Source organism: Bombina bombina, chromosome 7 (genome assembly GCF_027579735.1).
Source record: "Bombina bombina isolate aBomBom1 chromosome 7, aBomBom1.pri, whole genome shotgun sequence".
Lineage (NCBI taxonomy): Eukaryota > Metazoa > Chordata > Amphibia > Anura > Bombinatoridae > Bombina > Bombina bombina.
Genome location: NC_069505.1, coordinates 480,120,895 through 480,139,885, shown reverse-complemented (window position 1 = coordinate 480,139,885; position 18,991 = coordinate 480,120,895). Strand labels below are relative to the sequence as shown.

General features: G+C 38.6%; 1 protein-coding gene across 1 annotated transcript in view; it reads right to left on the bottom strand.

The window, feature by feature from the left end:
- GMFG (glia maturation factor gamma) overlaps positions 1-11,840 on the bottom strand; it is a 32,125-nt gene extending 20,285 nt beyond the window's left edge. The window contains exons 1-2 of the mRNA XM_053721589.1: positions 11,677-11,840; positions 3,618-3,714 (exon numbers count right to left, since the gene is read on the bottom strand). Coding sequence (XP_053577564.1) covers positions 3,618-3,714; positions 11,677-11,679 — 100 coding nt within the window. The 5' untranslated portion in view covers positions 11,680-11,840. The remainder of the gene's footprint in view (positions 1-3,617; positions 3,715-11,676) is intronic.
- Positions 11,841-18,991: the final 7,151 nt, after the last annotated feature.

Below are 18,991 nucleotides of genomic sequence, written 5' to 3'. Positions count from 1 at the left end.
TGCTACATCTAACAGCACACACACACTATGCTCCTATATCCATGTTACATCTAGTAGCACACATACACTATGCTCTTATATTCATACTACATCTAGGAGCACACATACACTATGCTCCTATATCCATACTACATCTAGCAGCACACATACACTATGCTCCTATATCCATACTACATCTAGTAGCACACATACACTATGCTCCTATATCCATACTACATCTAGAAGCACACATAAACTATGCTCCTATATCCATACTACATCTAGCAGCACATATACACTATGCTCCTATATCCATACTACATCTAGCAGCACACATACGTTATGCTCCTATATCCATACTACATCTAGCAGCACACATACATTATGCTCTTATATCCATACTTCATCTAGCAGCACACATACATTATGCTCCTGTATCCATACTACCACCAGCAGCACACATACACTATGCTCCTATATCCATGCTACATCTAGCAGCACACATACACTATGCTCCTATATCCATACTGCATCTAACAGCACACATACATTATGCTCCTATATCCATACTACATCTAACAGCATACATACACTATGCTCCTATATCCTTACTACATCTAGCAGCACACATACACTATGCTCCTATATCTATACTACATCTAGCAGCACACATACACTATGCTCCTATATCCATACTACATCTAACAGCATACATACACTATGCTCCTATATCCTTACTACATCTAGCAGCACACATACACTATGCTCCTATATCTATACTACATCTAGCAGCACACATACACTATGCTCCTATATCCATGCTACATCTAGCAGCACACATACACTATGCTCTTATATCCATGCTACATCTAGCAGCACACATACACTATGCTCCTATATCCATGCTACAGCTAGCAGCACACATACATTATGCTCCTATATCCATGCTACATCTAACAGCACACATACACTATGCTCCTATATCCATGCCACATCTAGCAGCACACATACACTATGCTCCTATATCCATACCATACTACATCTAGCAACACACATACACTATGCTCTTATATCCATGCTACATCTAGCAGCACACATACACTATGCTCCTATATCCATGCTACAGCTAGCAGCACACATACACTATGCTCCAATATCCATACTACATCTAGCAGCACACATACACTATGCTCCTATATCCATGCTACATCTAGCAGCACACATACACTATGCTCCTATATCCATGCTACATCTAAAAGCACACATACACTATGCTCCTATATCCTTGCTACATCTAGCAGCACACATACACTATGCTCATATATCCTTACTACATCTAGCAGCACACATACACTATACTCCTATATCCATACTACATCTAGCAGCACACATACTCTATGCTCCTATATCCATACTACATCTAGCAGCACACATACACTATGCTCCTATATCCATACTACATCTAGCAGCACGCATACACTATGCTCCTATATCCATACTACATCTAGCAGCACACATACACTATGATCCTATATCCATACTACATCTAGCAGCACACATACACTATGCTCCTATATCCATGCTACATCTAGCAGCACACCTACACTATGCTCCTATATCCATACTACATCTAGCAGCACACATACACTATGCTCCTATATCCATACTACAACTAGTAGCACACATACACTATGCTCTTATATCCATACTACACCTAGCACCACACATACACTATGCTCCTATATCCATACTACAACTAGTAGCGCACATACACTATGCTCTTATATCCATACTACATCTAGCAGCACACATACACTATGCTCCTATATCCATACTACATCTACAGGCACACATACACTATGCACCTATATCCATGTTACATCTAGCAGCACACATACACTATGCTCCTATATCCATGCTACATCTAACAGCACACATTCACTATGCTCCTATATCCATGCTACATCTAAAAGCACACATACAATATGCTCCTATATCCATGCTACATCTAACAGCACACATACACTATGCTTTTATATCCATGTTACATCTAGCAGCACACATACACTATGCTCCTATATACATGCTACATCTAGCAGCACACATAAACTATGCTCCTATATCCATACTACATCTAGCAGCACACAAAAATATTGCTCCTATATCCATGCTACATCTAGCAGCACACATACACTATGCTCCTATATCCATGCTACATCTAGCAGCACACATACACTATGCTCCTATATCCATGTTACAGCCAACAGCACACATACACTATGCTCCTATATCCATACTACATCTAGCAGCACACATACACTATGCTCCTATATCCCTGCTACATCTAGCAGCACACACACACTATGCTCCTATATCCATGCTACATCTAGCAGCACGCATACACTATGCTCCTATATTCATGCTACATCTAACAGCACACATACACTATACTCCTATATCCATGCTACATCTAGCAGCACACATACACTATGCTCCTATATCCATGTTACAGCCAGCAGCACACATACACTATGCTCCTATATCCATGCTACATCTAGCAGCACACATACACTATGCTCCTATATCCATGCTACATCTAGCAGCACACATACACTATGCTCCTATATCCATGCTACATCTAGCAGCACACATACACTATGCTCCTATATCCATGTTACAGCCAGCAGCACACATACACTATGCTCCTATATCCATTTTACATCTAGCAGCACACATACACTATGCTCCTATATCCATGCTACATCTAACAGCACACATACACTATGCTCCTATATCCATGCTACATCTAACAGCACACATACACTATGCTCCTATATCCATTCTACATCTAGCAGCACACATACACTATGCTCCTATATCCATACTACATCTAACAGCACACATACACTATGCTCCTATATCCATTCTACATCTAGCAGCACACATACACTATGCTCCTATATCCATACTACATCTAGCAGCACACATACATTATGCTCCTATATCCATACTACATCTAGCAGCACACATACACTATGCTCCTATATCCATTCTACATCTAGCAGCACATATACACTATGCTCCTATATCCATACTACATCTAGAAATAATAGTATAGCTGCACCACCAATTGTATTAAAACATCATGTTTTTATTTAGCCACTTTAAAACAGACAACGTTTCGGACCCATGTCCTTATTCATGTTCAGACATGAATAAGGACATGGGTCCGAAACGTTGTCTGTTTTAAAGTGGCTAAATAAAAACATGATGTTTTAATACAATTGGTGGTGCAGCTATACTATTATTTTTGGACTGTTTTCTTGGGACCTTGGTGCAGGTCCAATAGTTGGCACACCTGCAAACAAGTTTTGCTACACCCTTGGTGCTTGGGCAATTTCTGACTTTTCATACTACATCTAGCAGCACACATACACTATGCTCCTATATCCATACTACATCTAGCAGCACACATACACTATGCTCCTATATCCATACTACATCTAGCAGCACACATACAGTATGCTCCTATATCCATACTACATCTAACAGCACACATACACTATGTCCCCACTTCATCTTAGAGTTCTCTGCCAAAGTCATGTAGAAATATTTGTATTTCTCTTTTAGCTACTCACTAAGGATGGCAGCATTGTTCGTCTCCTTGCGGAAGCGGAACTTCTTTAACTTCTCCTTAAGTTCTGGGTCAACATCACACACGACCAGAGAGTCTGACTGCGGGATGGAGATGTGGGGGAACATATCAGTGTGAGGCTCACTATATATCCTGTCTCTGAATGTGTTACAGTAGTGTTTCTCAACCGCGGTCCTCAAGTACCCCCAACAGGCTAGGTTTTCATTATAGCTGAACCAGTGCAGAAGTGAAATAATCAGCTGATGGGTGAGAGCATGTTAGTAACCATGGTTACGGATCAGCTGAATATTTCACCTGTGTTCTAGTTCAGCTATAATGAAAACCTGGCCTGTTGGGGGTACTTGAGGAGACTTTTTATTTACATTAAATTATGTATTTCCCTTTTTTGTAAAGTCATTAGGGTCAATCATAATCCTTTAGAAAAGATTATCAAATGATTAAAGGGACACTGAACCCAAAAAAAATGTGTGATTCAGATAGAGCATGCAATTTTAAACAACTTTCTAATTTACTCCTATTATCAATTTTTCTTCGTTCTCTTGCTTTCTTTATTTGAAAAAGAAGGCCTCTAAGCTATTTTTTTGGTTCAGAACCACGGAAAGCACTTGTTTATTGGTGGATGAATTTATCCACCAATCAGCAAGAACAACCCAGTTTGTTCACCAAAAACGGGCCGGCATCTAAACTTACATTCTTGCATTTCAAATAAAGATACCAAGAGAATGAAAAGAATTTGATAATAGGAGTAAATTTGAAAGTTGCTTAAAATTGCATGCTCTATCTGAATAATGATAGAAAAAAAATTGGGTTTCAGTGTCCCTTTAACCCCTTAATGACCACAGCACTTTTCCATTTTCTGTCCGTTTGGGACCAAGGCTATTTTTACATTTCTGCGGTGTTTGTGTTTAGCTGTAATTATCCTGTTACTCATTTACTGTACCCACGCATATTATATACCGTTTTTCTCGCCATTAAATGGGCTTTCTAAAGATACCATTATTTTCATCATATCTTATAATTTACCATAAAAAAAATTATAAAATATGAGGAAAAAATGGAAAAAAAACGCAGTTTTTCTAACTTTGACCCCCAAAATCTGTTACACATCTACAACCACCAAAAAACCCCCATGCTAAATAGTTTCTAAATTTTGTCCTGAGTTTAGAAATACCCAATGTTTACATGTTCTTTGCTTTTTTTGCAAGTTATAGGGCAATAAATACAAGTAGCACTTTGCTATTTCCAAACCACTTTTTTTCAAAATTAGCGCTAGTTACATTGGAACCCTGATATCTGTCTGGAATCCCTGAATATCCCTTGACATGTATATATATTTTTTTAGAAGACATCCCAAAGTATTGATCTAGGCCCATTTTGGTATATTTCACTACAAAATGCGATCAAATAAAAAAAAATGTTCACTTTTTCACAAATGTTTTCACAAACTTTAGGTTTCTCATTGAAATTATTTACAAACAACTTGTGCAATTATGGCATACATGGTTGTAAATGTTTCTCTGGGATCCCCTTTGTTCAAAAATAGCAGACATATATGGCTTTGGCATCGCTTTTTGGTATTTAGAAGGCCGCTAAATGCCGCTGCGCACCACACGTGTATTATGCCCAGCAGTGAAGGGGTTAATTAGGGAGCATGTAGGGAGCTTGTAGTTTTAATTTTAGCTTTAGTGTAGTGTAGTAGACAACCCAAAGTAATGATCTAGGCCCATTTTGGTATATTTCATGCTACCATTTCACCGCCAAATGCGAACAAATAAAAATAAAACGTAAAATTTTCCCAATTTTAGGTTTCTCACTAAAATTATTTACAAACAGCTTGTGCAATTATGGCATAAATGGTTGTAAAAGCTTCTCTGGGATCCCCTTTGTTCAGAAATAGCAGACATATATGGCTTTGGCTTTGCTTTTTGGTAATTAGAAGGCAGCTAAATGCTGCTGCGCACCATACGTGTATAATGCCCAGCAGTGAAGGGGTTAATTAGGGAGCTTTTAGGGAGCTTGCAGGGTTAATTTTAGCTTTAGTGTAGGTATCAACCTCCCACATGACACATCACACCCCCAGATCCCTCCCAAACAGCTCTCTTCCCTCCCCCACCCCACAATTGTCCCCGCCATCTTAAGTACTGGCAGTAAGTCTGCCAGTACTAAAATAAGAGGTTTTTTTTGGGTTTTTTTTTTTTTAAATAATAATTCTGTTCTGTAGTATCCTCCCTTAGCCCCCAACCTCCCTGATCCCCCCCAAACTGCTCTCTAACCCCCCTCTCTCTGCCTTATTGCGCCATATTGGGTACTGGCAGCTGTCTGCCAGTGCCCAGTTTGAAATCAAATATGTTTTTTTTTTTTTTTTTTTTTAAAACATACTATTTTCTGTAGTGTAGCTGCCCTCCCTCAACCCCCAACCCCCCAACCCCTGCCAGATCGCTCAACATTTTTTAAATGCCCACCCTCACTCCCACCGAGTAAAACCTTGTGCTCCCATCGAGTACCATTATTGTTCCATAGTGTAGGGTTCCCACCCGCGCGCGCGCGCGCCCCCGCTCCCGTGCACGCGCGCGCACCCGCTCCAGTTCACGCGCGTGCACCCGCGCGCGCGCACCCGCACTCGATCCCGCCCCCCTTACCACCGATGGCCGCCCACCCGCCTCCCTGGGTAAGCTCCCACCCACCAACGAACATGGCCATCAATGGCCGATGCAGAGAGGGCCACAGGGTGGCTCTCTCTGCATCGGACGGCTAAAAAATGTTATAGCAGGATGCCTCAATATCGAGGCATCACTGCTATAACATGAAAGCAGTTGGAAGTGATCAGGATCGCTTCCACTGCTTTCAAAGACCAACGACGTATGGGGTACGTCCTTGGTCGTTAACTGCATTTTTTTGCAGGACGTACCCCATACGTCGTTGGTCGTTAAGGGGTTAAGCTACAAAATCCCTATAGATGAAATCACAATCAGACTTTTTAAACACTTTTTTTTTATGATCAAAATACTGAAAATTAGCCCTAATTTTCAGTGGATTAGGATCCACACAAGTCCTGTGTCTACTGATCACAATCACATTTGCTGATAATAATCTACATTTTTTTAAACCATTTTGACTTTTTCAAATTCAACAGCTAAAAGTAGTTAATAAAGCCCAAGATGCCATATTTCTAGCTACTATCTGCTCAATGATATTTAAAAAAACAATATTTAAAGGGACATAATACTCATATGCTAAATCACTTGAAACTGATGCAGTATAACTGTAAAAAGCTGACAGGAAAATATCACCTGAGCATCTCTATGTAAAAAAGGAATATATTTTACCTCACAATCTCCTCAGCTCAGCAGAGTAAGTTCTGTGTAAAAAGTTATACTCAGCTGCTCCCAGCTGCAGGTAAAAAAAAATAAAAAATGAAGAAATGAACAGCAGCCAATCAGCATCAGCAGTGCCGAGGTCATGAACTTTTACTGTGATCTCATGAGATTTGACTTAACTCTCATGAGATTTCATAGTAAGCTTCCTTTACCTGATTGGTGAAATAATATGAGAGTGCACAATGCTCATCCTTTCAGTAGTCCCGGGACAGACACACTAAAATGCTGCTTAGAAATCCTTTATAATGGGAGGTGGCGACTGAGGAACTTTTGAGGTAAAATATCTTTCTTTTTTACATAGAGATGTTCAGGTGATATTTTCTAATCAGCTTTTTACAGCTATGCTGCATCACTTTCAAGTGTTTAAACATTTGGGTATTATGGCCCTTTAATAAGCACTGGTAACAATCATAAATGTCCACTGTACCCATAATGCACCTATTCTAATCCCTTAGGGAGACTTATTTACAAAACAATGTATATAAAATTTGCATCCCTGCAATTATTGAAAACTTGGCGGTTTCGCTATGTTATTATGCAGGTTGGATGTTTGTGCACACATTTTGTAATTACTGAGCATGCTTTATTACTTGATGTGCAATAAGCTTAGACTGAGTTTTTTATATAAACTACTATCAAGCTCTGAAAGCTCTAAAGACCGCTGCTCCTTAACTTGTCCACCTGCTCTGAGGCGGCGGACATAAATCAACCCGATCGGGTTGGTTGACACCCCCTGCTAGCGGCCGCGAATCTGCAGGGGGGGCGGTATTGCACAAGCAGTTCTGGTGAACTGCTTGTGCAATGATAAATGCAGACAGCGTATTCTGTCGGCATTTATCTATGTGCAGCGGACATGATATGCTACATCGTATCATGTCCGCTCGCACTTTGATAAATATGCCCCCTAGTCTTTATTTTGCTGACCAGCTAATTGTGCAGATAACTTTTTATGTGTTGTATAGATATGTGCATATGATTTCCACACATAATGCATCTTGCTAAATAAATACATTTGATTATAAAAGAGTGCTGAATCCCCTCGCTTTATATAGGCTTTTTACCAACTTTATTTATACCCTGTCACTAAACACTGCCACTATACTAAAATGTTTAACCCCTATCCCGCCGCTCCCTGACCCCGCCGCAACATAAATAAAGTTATTAACCCCTATCCCGCCGCTCCCTGACCCGCTGCAACATAAATAAGTTATTAACCCCTATCCCGCTGCTCCCCGACCCCGCCGCAAAATAAATAAAGTTATAAACCCCTATCCCGCCGCTTCCCGACCCCGCCACAACCTAAATAAACATATTAACCCCTAAACCTCTGGTCTCCCACATCACTACCACTAACTAAACCTATAAACAGTCAGCCCCCCTCATTGCCAAAAAATAAATTAAGCTATTAACCCCTAAACCTAACAACCCGCTAACTTTAAATTAAAATTACAACATCCCTATCTTCAAATAAATGTAAACTTACCTGTAGAATTAAAAGAAACTATATTAAACTATTAATTAATCTACCCTAACTATTATCCTACATTTAAATTAAACTACCAATTAAATAAAATAAACTAGATATTAAAAATCCTAACCCTACTCAAATTAATTAAATATACAATTAAACATTATTAAAAGTACTACATTACAGAAAAAAACAAACACTAAATTACGAAAAATAAAAAACTACATTATCAAAAATAAAAAAGAATTACACCTAATCTAATAGGCCTATCAAAATAAGAAAGCCAACACAAAATAAAAAAAAACCCTAGCTAACAAAAAACTACCAATGGCCCTTAAAAGGGCCTTTTGTGGGGCATTTCCCCAAAGAAATCAACTCTTTTACCTGTAAAAAAAAATACAAACACCCCCAACAGTAAAACCCACCACCCAACCAACCAACCCAAATAAAAACCCTATCTAAAATAACTCCCCATTGCCCTGAAAAGGGCATTTGTATGGGCATTGCCCTTAAAAGGGCATTTATCTCTTTTTCATGCCCAGACCTTAATTTAGAAATAAAACCCACCCAAAAACCTAACACTAACCCCAGACAATCCACTTACAGTTATTGAAGTCCCGCTTGAAGGATCCATCCAGCCGGCAAGAAGTCTTCATCCAGGCGGCGTCTTCGATCTTCATCCAGCCGGCGAAGTCCTCATCCAGGCGGCAAGAAGCCTTCATTCAGATGGCATCTTCTATCTTCATCCATCCGGCACAGAGAAGGTCCATCCAGAAGACATCTGGCGCAGAGCATCCTCTTCATACGGTTGCCGCCATAAACTGGAACTTCAATGCAAGTGACGCCATCCAAGATGGCGTCCCTTGCATTCCTATTGGCTGAAAGATTTCAATCAGCCAATAGGATTAGAGCTGCTAAAATCCTATTGGCTGTTCCAATCAGCCAATAGAATTTGAGCAGCTCTCATATGCAAATGGATTTAACATTGATATATATATATATATATATATATATATATATATATATATATATATATATAATAGTAGTTAGGTGTATGCACTTTCACTGTCATACCATAACTGCCAGGGTGCTATAAAAATTACAATAAGTTCAGATATTAAGCACTCACTGGTCTTCAGCCGTCTGTGGTCAAAGAAGTGTTTATTAGTGTCTATATATACACATGTCTAAAGATGTATCTGTGTATGTATATATATATATATATATATATATATATATATATGTACATATTTATTAATGCATTTATATGGGTATATATGTATTTACAGTCATATATACACATATAAAAACATTAATATATATGTACACATATATAAACATATATATAAGTGCATTATATCCCTTTGCCATTAAGCAGATAGAACATATTTATGCAATAATAATATTTATTAAAGATTTTAACTATGTATATACTAACTGTCAATACTTCACATTTATTAATGACAATATGCTATGTTATGCGCGATTGGTGTTTGTTTGTTTTTCCAACAATTTTTCCTTTCTCCATTGACTTCTATGGGGAACTATGTTTTTTCCCACTTTTTTCCTCCATTGATCTCCATGGGGGAATACGTGCATGCGCACGAAAAAACTCAAGGTTTTTTGGTGCGGTATTCAGCTTAACGTGAGTGAAAAATAAGCTGATTTGTAACTTTTAACACCAGCACAACCCGAAATGGCAACAAGTTAAACGCGCACAGTATTTTTGCAATCGTGATTTGAAGATTTAACGCACAACTTGTAATCTCTTCCAAAGTGTGTTAGCCAGTCATTTAAACCTCATGTGTCCCAACAGAAAAAGTGATTTAACCTTTTGTGCATTGGGTAGAGCTAGGGTTGCCACCTGTCCATTCGGGTTTCCTTTTGTGTGGCCGGGTTTGAAGCTGAGTGGAAATGTCCGGGTTTCCTGGAAACAGCCACAGCTAAATAGTTGACTATGTTTATTTGTAATATATTGCACGCGCTTACAGTTATTTCTCTCTTGCATGTGTGTGTCTTAGTGTTTGTAAGTGTCTTTCTGTGTGTGTAAGAGTGAATGTATTTGTGTGTGTGAGAGAGAGTGTGTGTGTAAGAGAGTGTATGTGTTAGAGTTTGGTTGGTTGTGTGAGAGTGTGTATGTCTTTATGTATGTGTGCATGTCTTTGTGTATGTGTGCATGTCTTTGTGTATGTGTGAGTGTCTTTGTGTATGTGTGTGTGTCTTTGTGTATGTCTTTGTGTATGTGTAAGTGTCTTTGTGTATGTCTTTGTGTATGTGTGTGTGTCTTTGTGTATGTGTAAGTGTCTTTGTGTATGTCTTTGTGTATGTGTGTGTGTCTTTGTGTATGTGTGTGTGTCTTTGTGGATGTGTGTGAGAAAGAAAGAGTGTGTGTCAGAGAGAAAGTGTGAGTGTGTTAAGGTGTGTGATTGTGTGAGAGTTAATGTGTTTGAGAGTATGAGCATATGTGTGAGCATGTGTGTGTGAGATAGAGAGTATGGGGTAAATTTATTAAAGTGCAGACAGACATGATACAATGTAGCGTATCATATCCGCCGCACATCGATAAATGCAGGCAGCATACGCTGTCGGCATTTATCATTGCCCCGGCAGTTCTTGTGAACTGCTGGTGCAATGCCACCCCCTGCAGATTTGCAGCCAATCGGCCGCTAGGAGGGGGTGTCAATCAACCCAATTGTATTCGATTTTGTTGATTCCTGCGAGCCGCCTCAGAGCAGGCGGACAGGTTATGGAGCAGCGGTCTTTAGACACGGGGCATCAAGCACCGTATGGAGCTTGATAAATTGACGCCAAAGTGTGAGTGTGAATATCTATGTGCGACTTCGTGTTTATGCGCTATTATACATAGTGTGTAGTCTGCAAACATGTTTTTGCTGTGCAAGGTTTGGCCTGAACTAAAGGCGGCAACTTTATGTAGAGCATTTTATTTAACAGAAGCTAAAGGACCTAAACAACGACATATAAGTGTTCAGTAATGTTGTATAGTTATCACTGGACATACAGTTGAGATAGTGGACTGTGCTGTTCAGTATTAGATACCTTGCGACCCTGTGTTCTCATCTCCTCTTGCTACAATAAATGCACTGCATGTCCTAATGGCAACACTTTGTACAGCTCTGTGGTATATGTTGGAGCTTTATAGATAATTGTGGCCAAGTTAGCGAGCAGATAAACCTTACCATCCTGCAGGGCGTCTCGTCTTGTCTGTTAGGGTCACCCACACCCCTGCCAACACTAACACCACCTCGGGTGACAGCAGGATATGAAGTGAAGGCTAAGCTAAAGCAGAAGGAAGAAGGGAGGGCCGGGGACACTGTACTGGGGGAGCAGTCTCAAGACGGGCTGCTCTCACTACACATATTTCAACACCACATCCTGTTATGAAAGTGCAGAGTGAACAGTAAGCAATTCAGCTGATGAGTTGCAGAGCCCGGAACTTATGGACAGTGAGAGACACAAGCACAAATAAACCATAAAGGGGCAGTAAACCGTTTGAAATTGTGATTTAAAATATTTAAAGGGACAGTATACACCAATTTTCATATAACTGCATGTAAAAGACACTACTATAAAGAATAAGATGCATGGATACTGATATAAAAATCCAGTATAAAACCGTTTAAAAACTTACTTAGAAGCTCACAGTTTAACACTGTTGATGAGATTAGCCTGGGACACCCACTGAAAGGGGCTGATAGCAGAAACCCCCCTCCCCTACATATGAAAAGACCCATTATACAAACAGAAGTAGTCTGAAGTCTGTATACATCAGTATGCATGTAAAACTTTGGGGCTTGGTTAGGAGTCTGAAAATCAGCACAATTTTATTTAAAAGTAAGCCAAACTATACATTTTTACAAAAACAAACCCAGGTGGGCTAAATAAATGGGTCATCTACAAAACATTTATGCAAAGACAAATCTAGTGTATAATATCCCTTTAAAGGGACATGAAACCCACATTTTTTCTTCCATTATTTAAATTATACAATTTTAAATTACTTCTATTATTGTATCCTTTAAGGCGTAACAATGTACTACTGGAAGCAAGCTGAACAGATGCAGCGAGCCAATCACAAGAGGGGTATATGTGCAGCCACCAATCAACAGCTAGTTCCCTGTAATGCATGGCTGCTCCTGAGCCTATCTAGGTATGCTTTTCAACAAAGGATACAATGAGAAAGAAACAAAATTAATAATTAAAGTACATTTGAAAGGTGTTTAAAATTGCTCTATCTGAATCATGAAAGTTTAATTATTACTTTACTGTTCTTTAAGTGTGCGTAGTAAAACTTTGCAATTTACTTTCATTATTTATGTTGCCCTCTTTTCCTGTCATTTAAAGGGACAGTCTTGTCAAAATTAAACTTTCCATTTTACTTTTATCATCAAATTTACTTTATTCTCTTGGTATTCTTTGTTAAAAGATAAACCTAGGTAGGCTCATATGCTAATTTCTAAGCCCTTGAAGGACGCCTCTTATCTCAGTGCAATTTGACCGTATTTCACAGCTAGAGTGTGTTGGTTAATGTGTGTCATATGAATAAAATTGAGCTCACTCCCATGGAGTTACTTATGAGAGGGCACTGATTGGCTAAAATGCATGTCTGTTAAGAGAACTGAGATAAGGGGGCAGTCTGCAGAGGCTTAGATACAAGGTAATCACAGAGGTAAAAAGTGTATTAATATAACTGTGCTGGTTCTGCAAAACTGGGGAATGGGTAATAAAGGGATTATCTATCTTTTTAAACAATAAACATTCTGGTGTAGACTGTCCCTTTAAGTCTGAAAATTGTAGGTTATCCGTTCCTGAAAACAGAATTTTGTTATGTTAATATTGTGCAAACTGATGTACAATTTTATTTTAACACTGAATGGAATCAGACCCTCATACTAAGCTATACGCTCTTTTTGAAATGTTTTGTAAAGTGGTGTTTACTAGACATGAGTATTTATTATCAGATGAATGTGAAAAACTCAGAATGTTTGTTGCATTCGTCATCAAACAATAAACAAACTAACCTTTCACTCAAAAATGTTTTGCAGGCGTAAAATGTTCCCAAAAGTTCAAATTAACACTGTATAGGCAAAGATGTATAGTATTCAATATCTTTTAGCAATATACTTATCAGTTGGCTTACTCCGCTGTCAGCCAATAAGTTTCAAGCTTCACTTGAAAAACAACAAATGCTGCTGCTAGCTTGTAGAGATAGCACCAGCTACTACTTTAATTGTATTTAAGTGGCTTTACAGTTGCTCATCTGCTGCCCTGAAGAGGTTCCCTAGGTAGGTTCAGGAGATAGCTGTTAGCTGCTATGTTAGCTGGAGTTAGCTGCTGTTTGGTGGCTGCAATTATATGCCTCTTGTCATTGGCTTACCAGAGTGTTCAGCTAGCTCCCAGTAGTGCATTGCTGCTTCTTCAATAAAGGATAACATGAGAATAAAGCAAAATTGATAATAGAAGTAGACTGGAAAATTGTTTAAAAGTGTATGTTCTATCTGAATCATGAAATAATAAAATTGGGTTCCATGTCCCTTTAATGGATATCAGACAAAGCAAAATATTTTTTTTATCAAAACAAACGATGTGTCCAAAACATTTTTTTGTATCTATTTAAGTCTTTAATTTTGAGTTTGATATTCTTAATTGAAATGTAAAAAAAAAAGGTCTATTTAATTGCTTAGTAGCAGGTTGCACACCTGCGTACATCTCTGACAAAACATGGCCATTTTCACATCTAAGACATCTAAGAAGTATCCAGGATTTGTTCTCCATTAGGCCGGATCTAAGTCTGAGGTATATGTAGGTGTGATATAAGTCTGAGGTATGTGTAAGTGTGATATATGGCTGAGGTATATGTAGGTGTGATCTAAGTATGAGGTTTATGTAGATGTGATATAAGTCTGAGGTATATGTAAGTGTGATATAAGTATGAGGTTTATGTAGGTGTGATCTAAGTCTGAGGTATATGTAGGTGTGATATAAGTCTGAGGTATGTGTAAGTGTGATATATGGCTGAGGTATATGTAGGTGTGATCTAAGTCTGGGGTATATGTAGGTCTGATCTAAGTCTGAGGTATATGTAGGTGTGATATAAGTCTGATGTGTATGTAAGTGTGATATAAGTATGAGGTTTATGTAGGTGTGATATAAGTCTGAGGTATATGTAAGTGTGATATAAGGCTGAGGTATATGTAGGTGTGATCTAAGTATGAGGTTTATGTAGGTGTGATATAAGTCTGAGGTATATGTAGGTGTGATATAAGTCTGAGGTATATGTAGGTCTGATCTAAGTCTGAGGTATATGTAGGTCTGATCTAAGTCTGAGGTATATGTAGGTGTAGGTGTGATCTAACTCTGAGGTATATGTAGGTCTGATCTAAGTCTGAGGTATATGTATTGTGATGTAAGTCTGAGGTATATGTAGGTCTGTTCTAAGTCTGAGGTATATGTAGGTCTGATCTAAGTCTGAGGTATATGTAGGTGTGATCTAGGTCTGAGGTATATGTAGGTGTGATATAAGTCTGAGGTATATGTAGGTGTGATCTAGGTCTGAGGTATATTTAGGTGTAGGTGTGATCTAATTCTGAGGTATATGTAGGTCTGATCTAAGTCTGAGGTATATGTATTGTGATATAAGTCTGAGGTATATGTAGGTGTGATCTAATTCTGAAGTATATGTAGGTCTGATCTAAGTCTGAGGTATATGTATTGTGATATAAGTCTGAGGTATATGTAGGTCTGATCTAAGTCTGAGGTATATGTAGGTGTGATCTAGGTCTGAGGTATATGTAGGTGTGATATAAGTCTGAGGTATATGTAGGTGTGATCTAGGTCTGAGGTATATGCAGGTGTGTTCTAAGTCTGAGGTATATGTAGGTGTGATCTAGGTCTGAGGTATATGTAGGTGTGATCTAAGTCTGAGGTATATGTAGGTGTGATCTAAGTCTGAGGTATATGTAGGCGTGATATAAGTCTGAGGTATATGTAGGTCTGATCTAAGTCTGAGGTATATGCAGGTGTGATCTAGGTCTGAGGTATATGTAGGTGTGATATAAGTCTGAGGTATATGTAGGTGTGATCTAAGTCTGAGGTATATGTAGGCGTGATATAAGTCTGAGGTATATGTAGGTGTGATATAAGTCTGAGGTATATGTAGGTCTGATCTAAGGTATATGTAGGAGTGATCTAAGTCTGAGGTATATGTAGGTGTGATCTAAGTCTGAGGTAAATGTAGGTGTGATCTAAGTCTGAGGTATATGTAGGTCTGATCTAAGTCTGAGGTAAATGTAGGTGTGATATAAGTCTGAGGTATATGTAGGCGTGATATAAGTCTGAGGTATATGTAGGTGTGATATAAGTCTGAGGTATATGTCGGTCTGATCTAAGTCTGAGGTATATGTAAGTGTGATATAAGTCTGAGGTATATGTAGGTGTGATATAAGTCTGAGGTATATGTAGGTCTTATCTAAGTCTGAGGTATATGTAAGTGTGATATAAGTCTGAGGTGTATGTAGGTGTGATATAAGTCTGAGGTATATGTAGGTCTGATCTAAGTCTGAGGTATATGTAGGTGTGATCTAACTCTGATGTATATGTAGGTCTGATGTAAGTCTGAGGTATATGTATTGTGATGTAAGTCTGAGGTATATGTAGGTCTGATCTAAGTCTGAGGTATATGTAGGTCTGATCTAAGTCTGAGGTATATGTAGGTGTGATCTAGGTCTGAGGTATATGTAGGTGTGATATAAGTCTGAGGTATATGTAGGTGTGATCTAGGTCTGAGGTATATTTAGGTGTAGGTGTGATCTAATTCTGAGGTATATGTAGGTCTGATCTAAGTCTGAGGTATATGTATTGTGATATAAGTCTGAGGTATATGTAGGTGTAGGTGTGATCTAATTCTGAAGTATATGTAGGTCTGATCTAAGTCTGAGGTATATGTATTGTGATATAAGTCTGAGGTATATGTAGGTCTGATCTAAGTCTGAGGTATATGTAGGTGTGATCTAGGTCTGAGGTATATGTAGGTGTGATATAAGTCTGAGGTATATGTAGGTCTGATCTAAGTCTGAGGTATATGTAGGTCTGATCTAAGTCTGAGGTATATGTAGGTGTAGGTGTGATCTAACTCTGAGGTATATGTAGGTCTGATCTAAGTCTGAGGTATATGTATTGTGATGTAAGTCTGAGGTATATGTAGGTCTGTTCTAAGTCTGAGGTATATGTAGGTCTGATCTAAGTCTGAGGTATATGTAGGTGTGATCTAGGTCTGAGGTATATGTAGGTGTGATATAAGTCTGAGGTATATGTAGGTGTGATCTAGGTCTGAGGTATATTTAGGTGTAGGTGTGATCTAATTCTGAGGTATATGTAGGTCTGATCTAAGTCTGAGGTATATGTATTGTGATATAAGTCTGAGGTATATGTAGGTGTAGGTGTGATCTAATTCTGAAGTATATGTAGGTCTGATCTAAGTCTGAGGTATATGTATTGTGATATAAGTCTGAGGTATATGTAGGTCTGATCTAAGTCTGAGGTATATGTAGGTGTGATCTAGGTCTGAGGTATATGTAGGTGTGATATAAGTCTGAGGTATATGTAGGTGTGATCTAGATCTGAGGTATATGCAGGTGTGTTCTAAGTCTGAGGTATATGTAGGTGTGATCTAGGTCTGAGGTATATGTAGGTGTGATCTAAGTCTGAGGTATATGTAGGTGTGATCTAAGTCTGAGGTATATGTAGGCGTGATATAAGTCTGAGGTATATGTAGGTCTGATCTAAGTCTGAGGTATATGTAGGTGTGATCTAAGTCTGAGGTATATGTAGGTGTGATCTAACTCTGAGGTATATGTAGGTCTGATCTAAGTCTGAGGTATATGTATTGTGATGTAAGTCTGAGGTATATGTAGGTCTGATCTAAGTCTGAGGTATATGTAGGTCTGATCTAAGTCTGAGGTATATGTAGGTGTGATCTAGGTCTGAGGTATATGTAGGTGTGATATAAGTCTGAGGTATATGTAGGTGTGATCTAGGTCTGAGGTATATTTAGGTGTAGGTGTGATCTAATTCTGAGGTATATGTAGGTCTGATCTAAGTCTGAGGTATATGTAGGTGTGATCTAGGTCTGAGGTATATGTAGGTGTGATATAAGTCTGAGGTATATGTAGGTGTGATCTAGGTCTGAGGTATATTTAGGTGTAGGTGTGATATAAGTCTGAGGTGTATGTAGGTGTGATATAAGTCTGAGGTATATGTAGGTCTGATCTAAGTCTGAGGTATATGTAGGTGTGATCTAACTCTGAGGTATATGTAGGTCTGATCTAAGTCTGAGGTATATGTATTGTGATGTAAGTCTGAGGTATATGTAGGTCTGATCTAAGTCTGAGGTATATGTAGGTCTGATCTAAGTCTGAGGTATATGTAGGTGTGATCTAGGTCTGAGGTATATGTAGGTGTGATATAAGTCTGAGGTATATGTAGGTGTGATCTAGGTCTGAGGTATATTTAGGTGTAGGTGTTATCTAATTCTGAGGTATATGTAGGTCTGATCTAAGTCTGAGGTATATGTATTGTGATATAAGTCTGAGGTATATGTAGGTGTAGGTGTGATCTAATTCTGAAGTATATGTAGGTCTGATCTAAGTCTGAGGTATATGTATTGTGATATAAGTCTGAGGTATATGTAGGTCTGATCTAAGTCTGAGGTATATGTAGGTGTGATCTAGGTCTGAGGTATATGTAGGTGTGATATAAGTCTGAGGTATATGTAGGTGTGATCTAGGTCTCAGGTATATGCAGGTGTGTTCTAAGTCTGAGGTATATGTAGGTGTGATCTAGGTCTGAGGTATATGTAGGTGTGATATAAGTCTGAGGTATATGTAGGTCTGATCTAAGTCTGAGGTAAATGTAGGTGTGATATAAGTCTGAGGTATATGTAGGCGTGATATAAGTCTGAGGTATATGTAGGTGTGATATAAGTCTGAGGTATATGTCGGTCTGATCTAAGTCTGAGGTATATGTAAGTGTGATATAAGTCTGAGGTATATGTAGGTGTGATATAAGTCTGAGGTATATGTAGGTCTTATCTAAGTCTGAGGTATATGTAAGTGTGATATAAGTCTGAGGTGTATGTAGGTGTGATATAAGTCTGAGGTATATGTAGGTCTGATCTAAGTCTGAGGTATATGTAGGTGTGATCTAACTCTGAGGTATATGTAGGTCTGATGTAAGTCTGAGGTATATGTATTGTGATGTAAGTCTGAGGTATATGTAGGTCTGATCTAAGTCTGAGGTATATGTAGGTCTGATCTAAGTCTGAGGTATATGTAGGTGTGATCTAGGTCTGAGGTATATGTAGGTGTGATATAAGTCTGAGGTATATGTAGGTGTGATCTAGGTCTGAGGTATATTTAGGTGTAGGTGTGATCTAATTCTGAGGTATATGTAGGTCTGATCTAAGTCTGAGGTATATGTATTGTGATATAAGTCTGA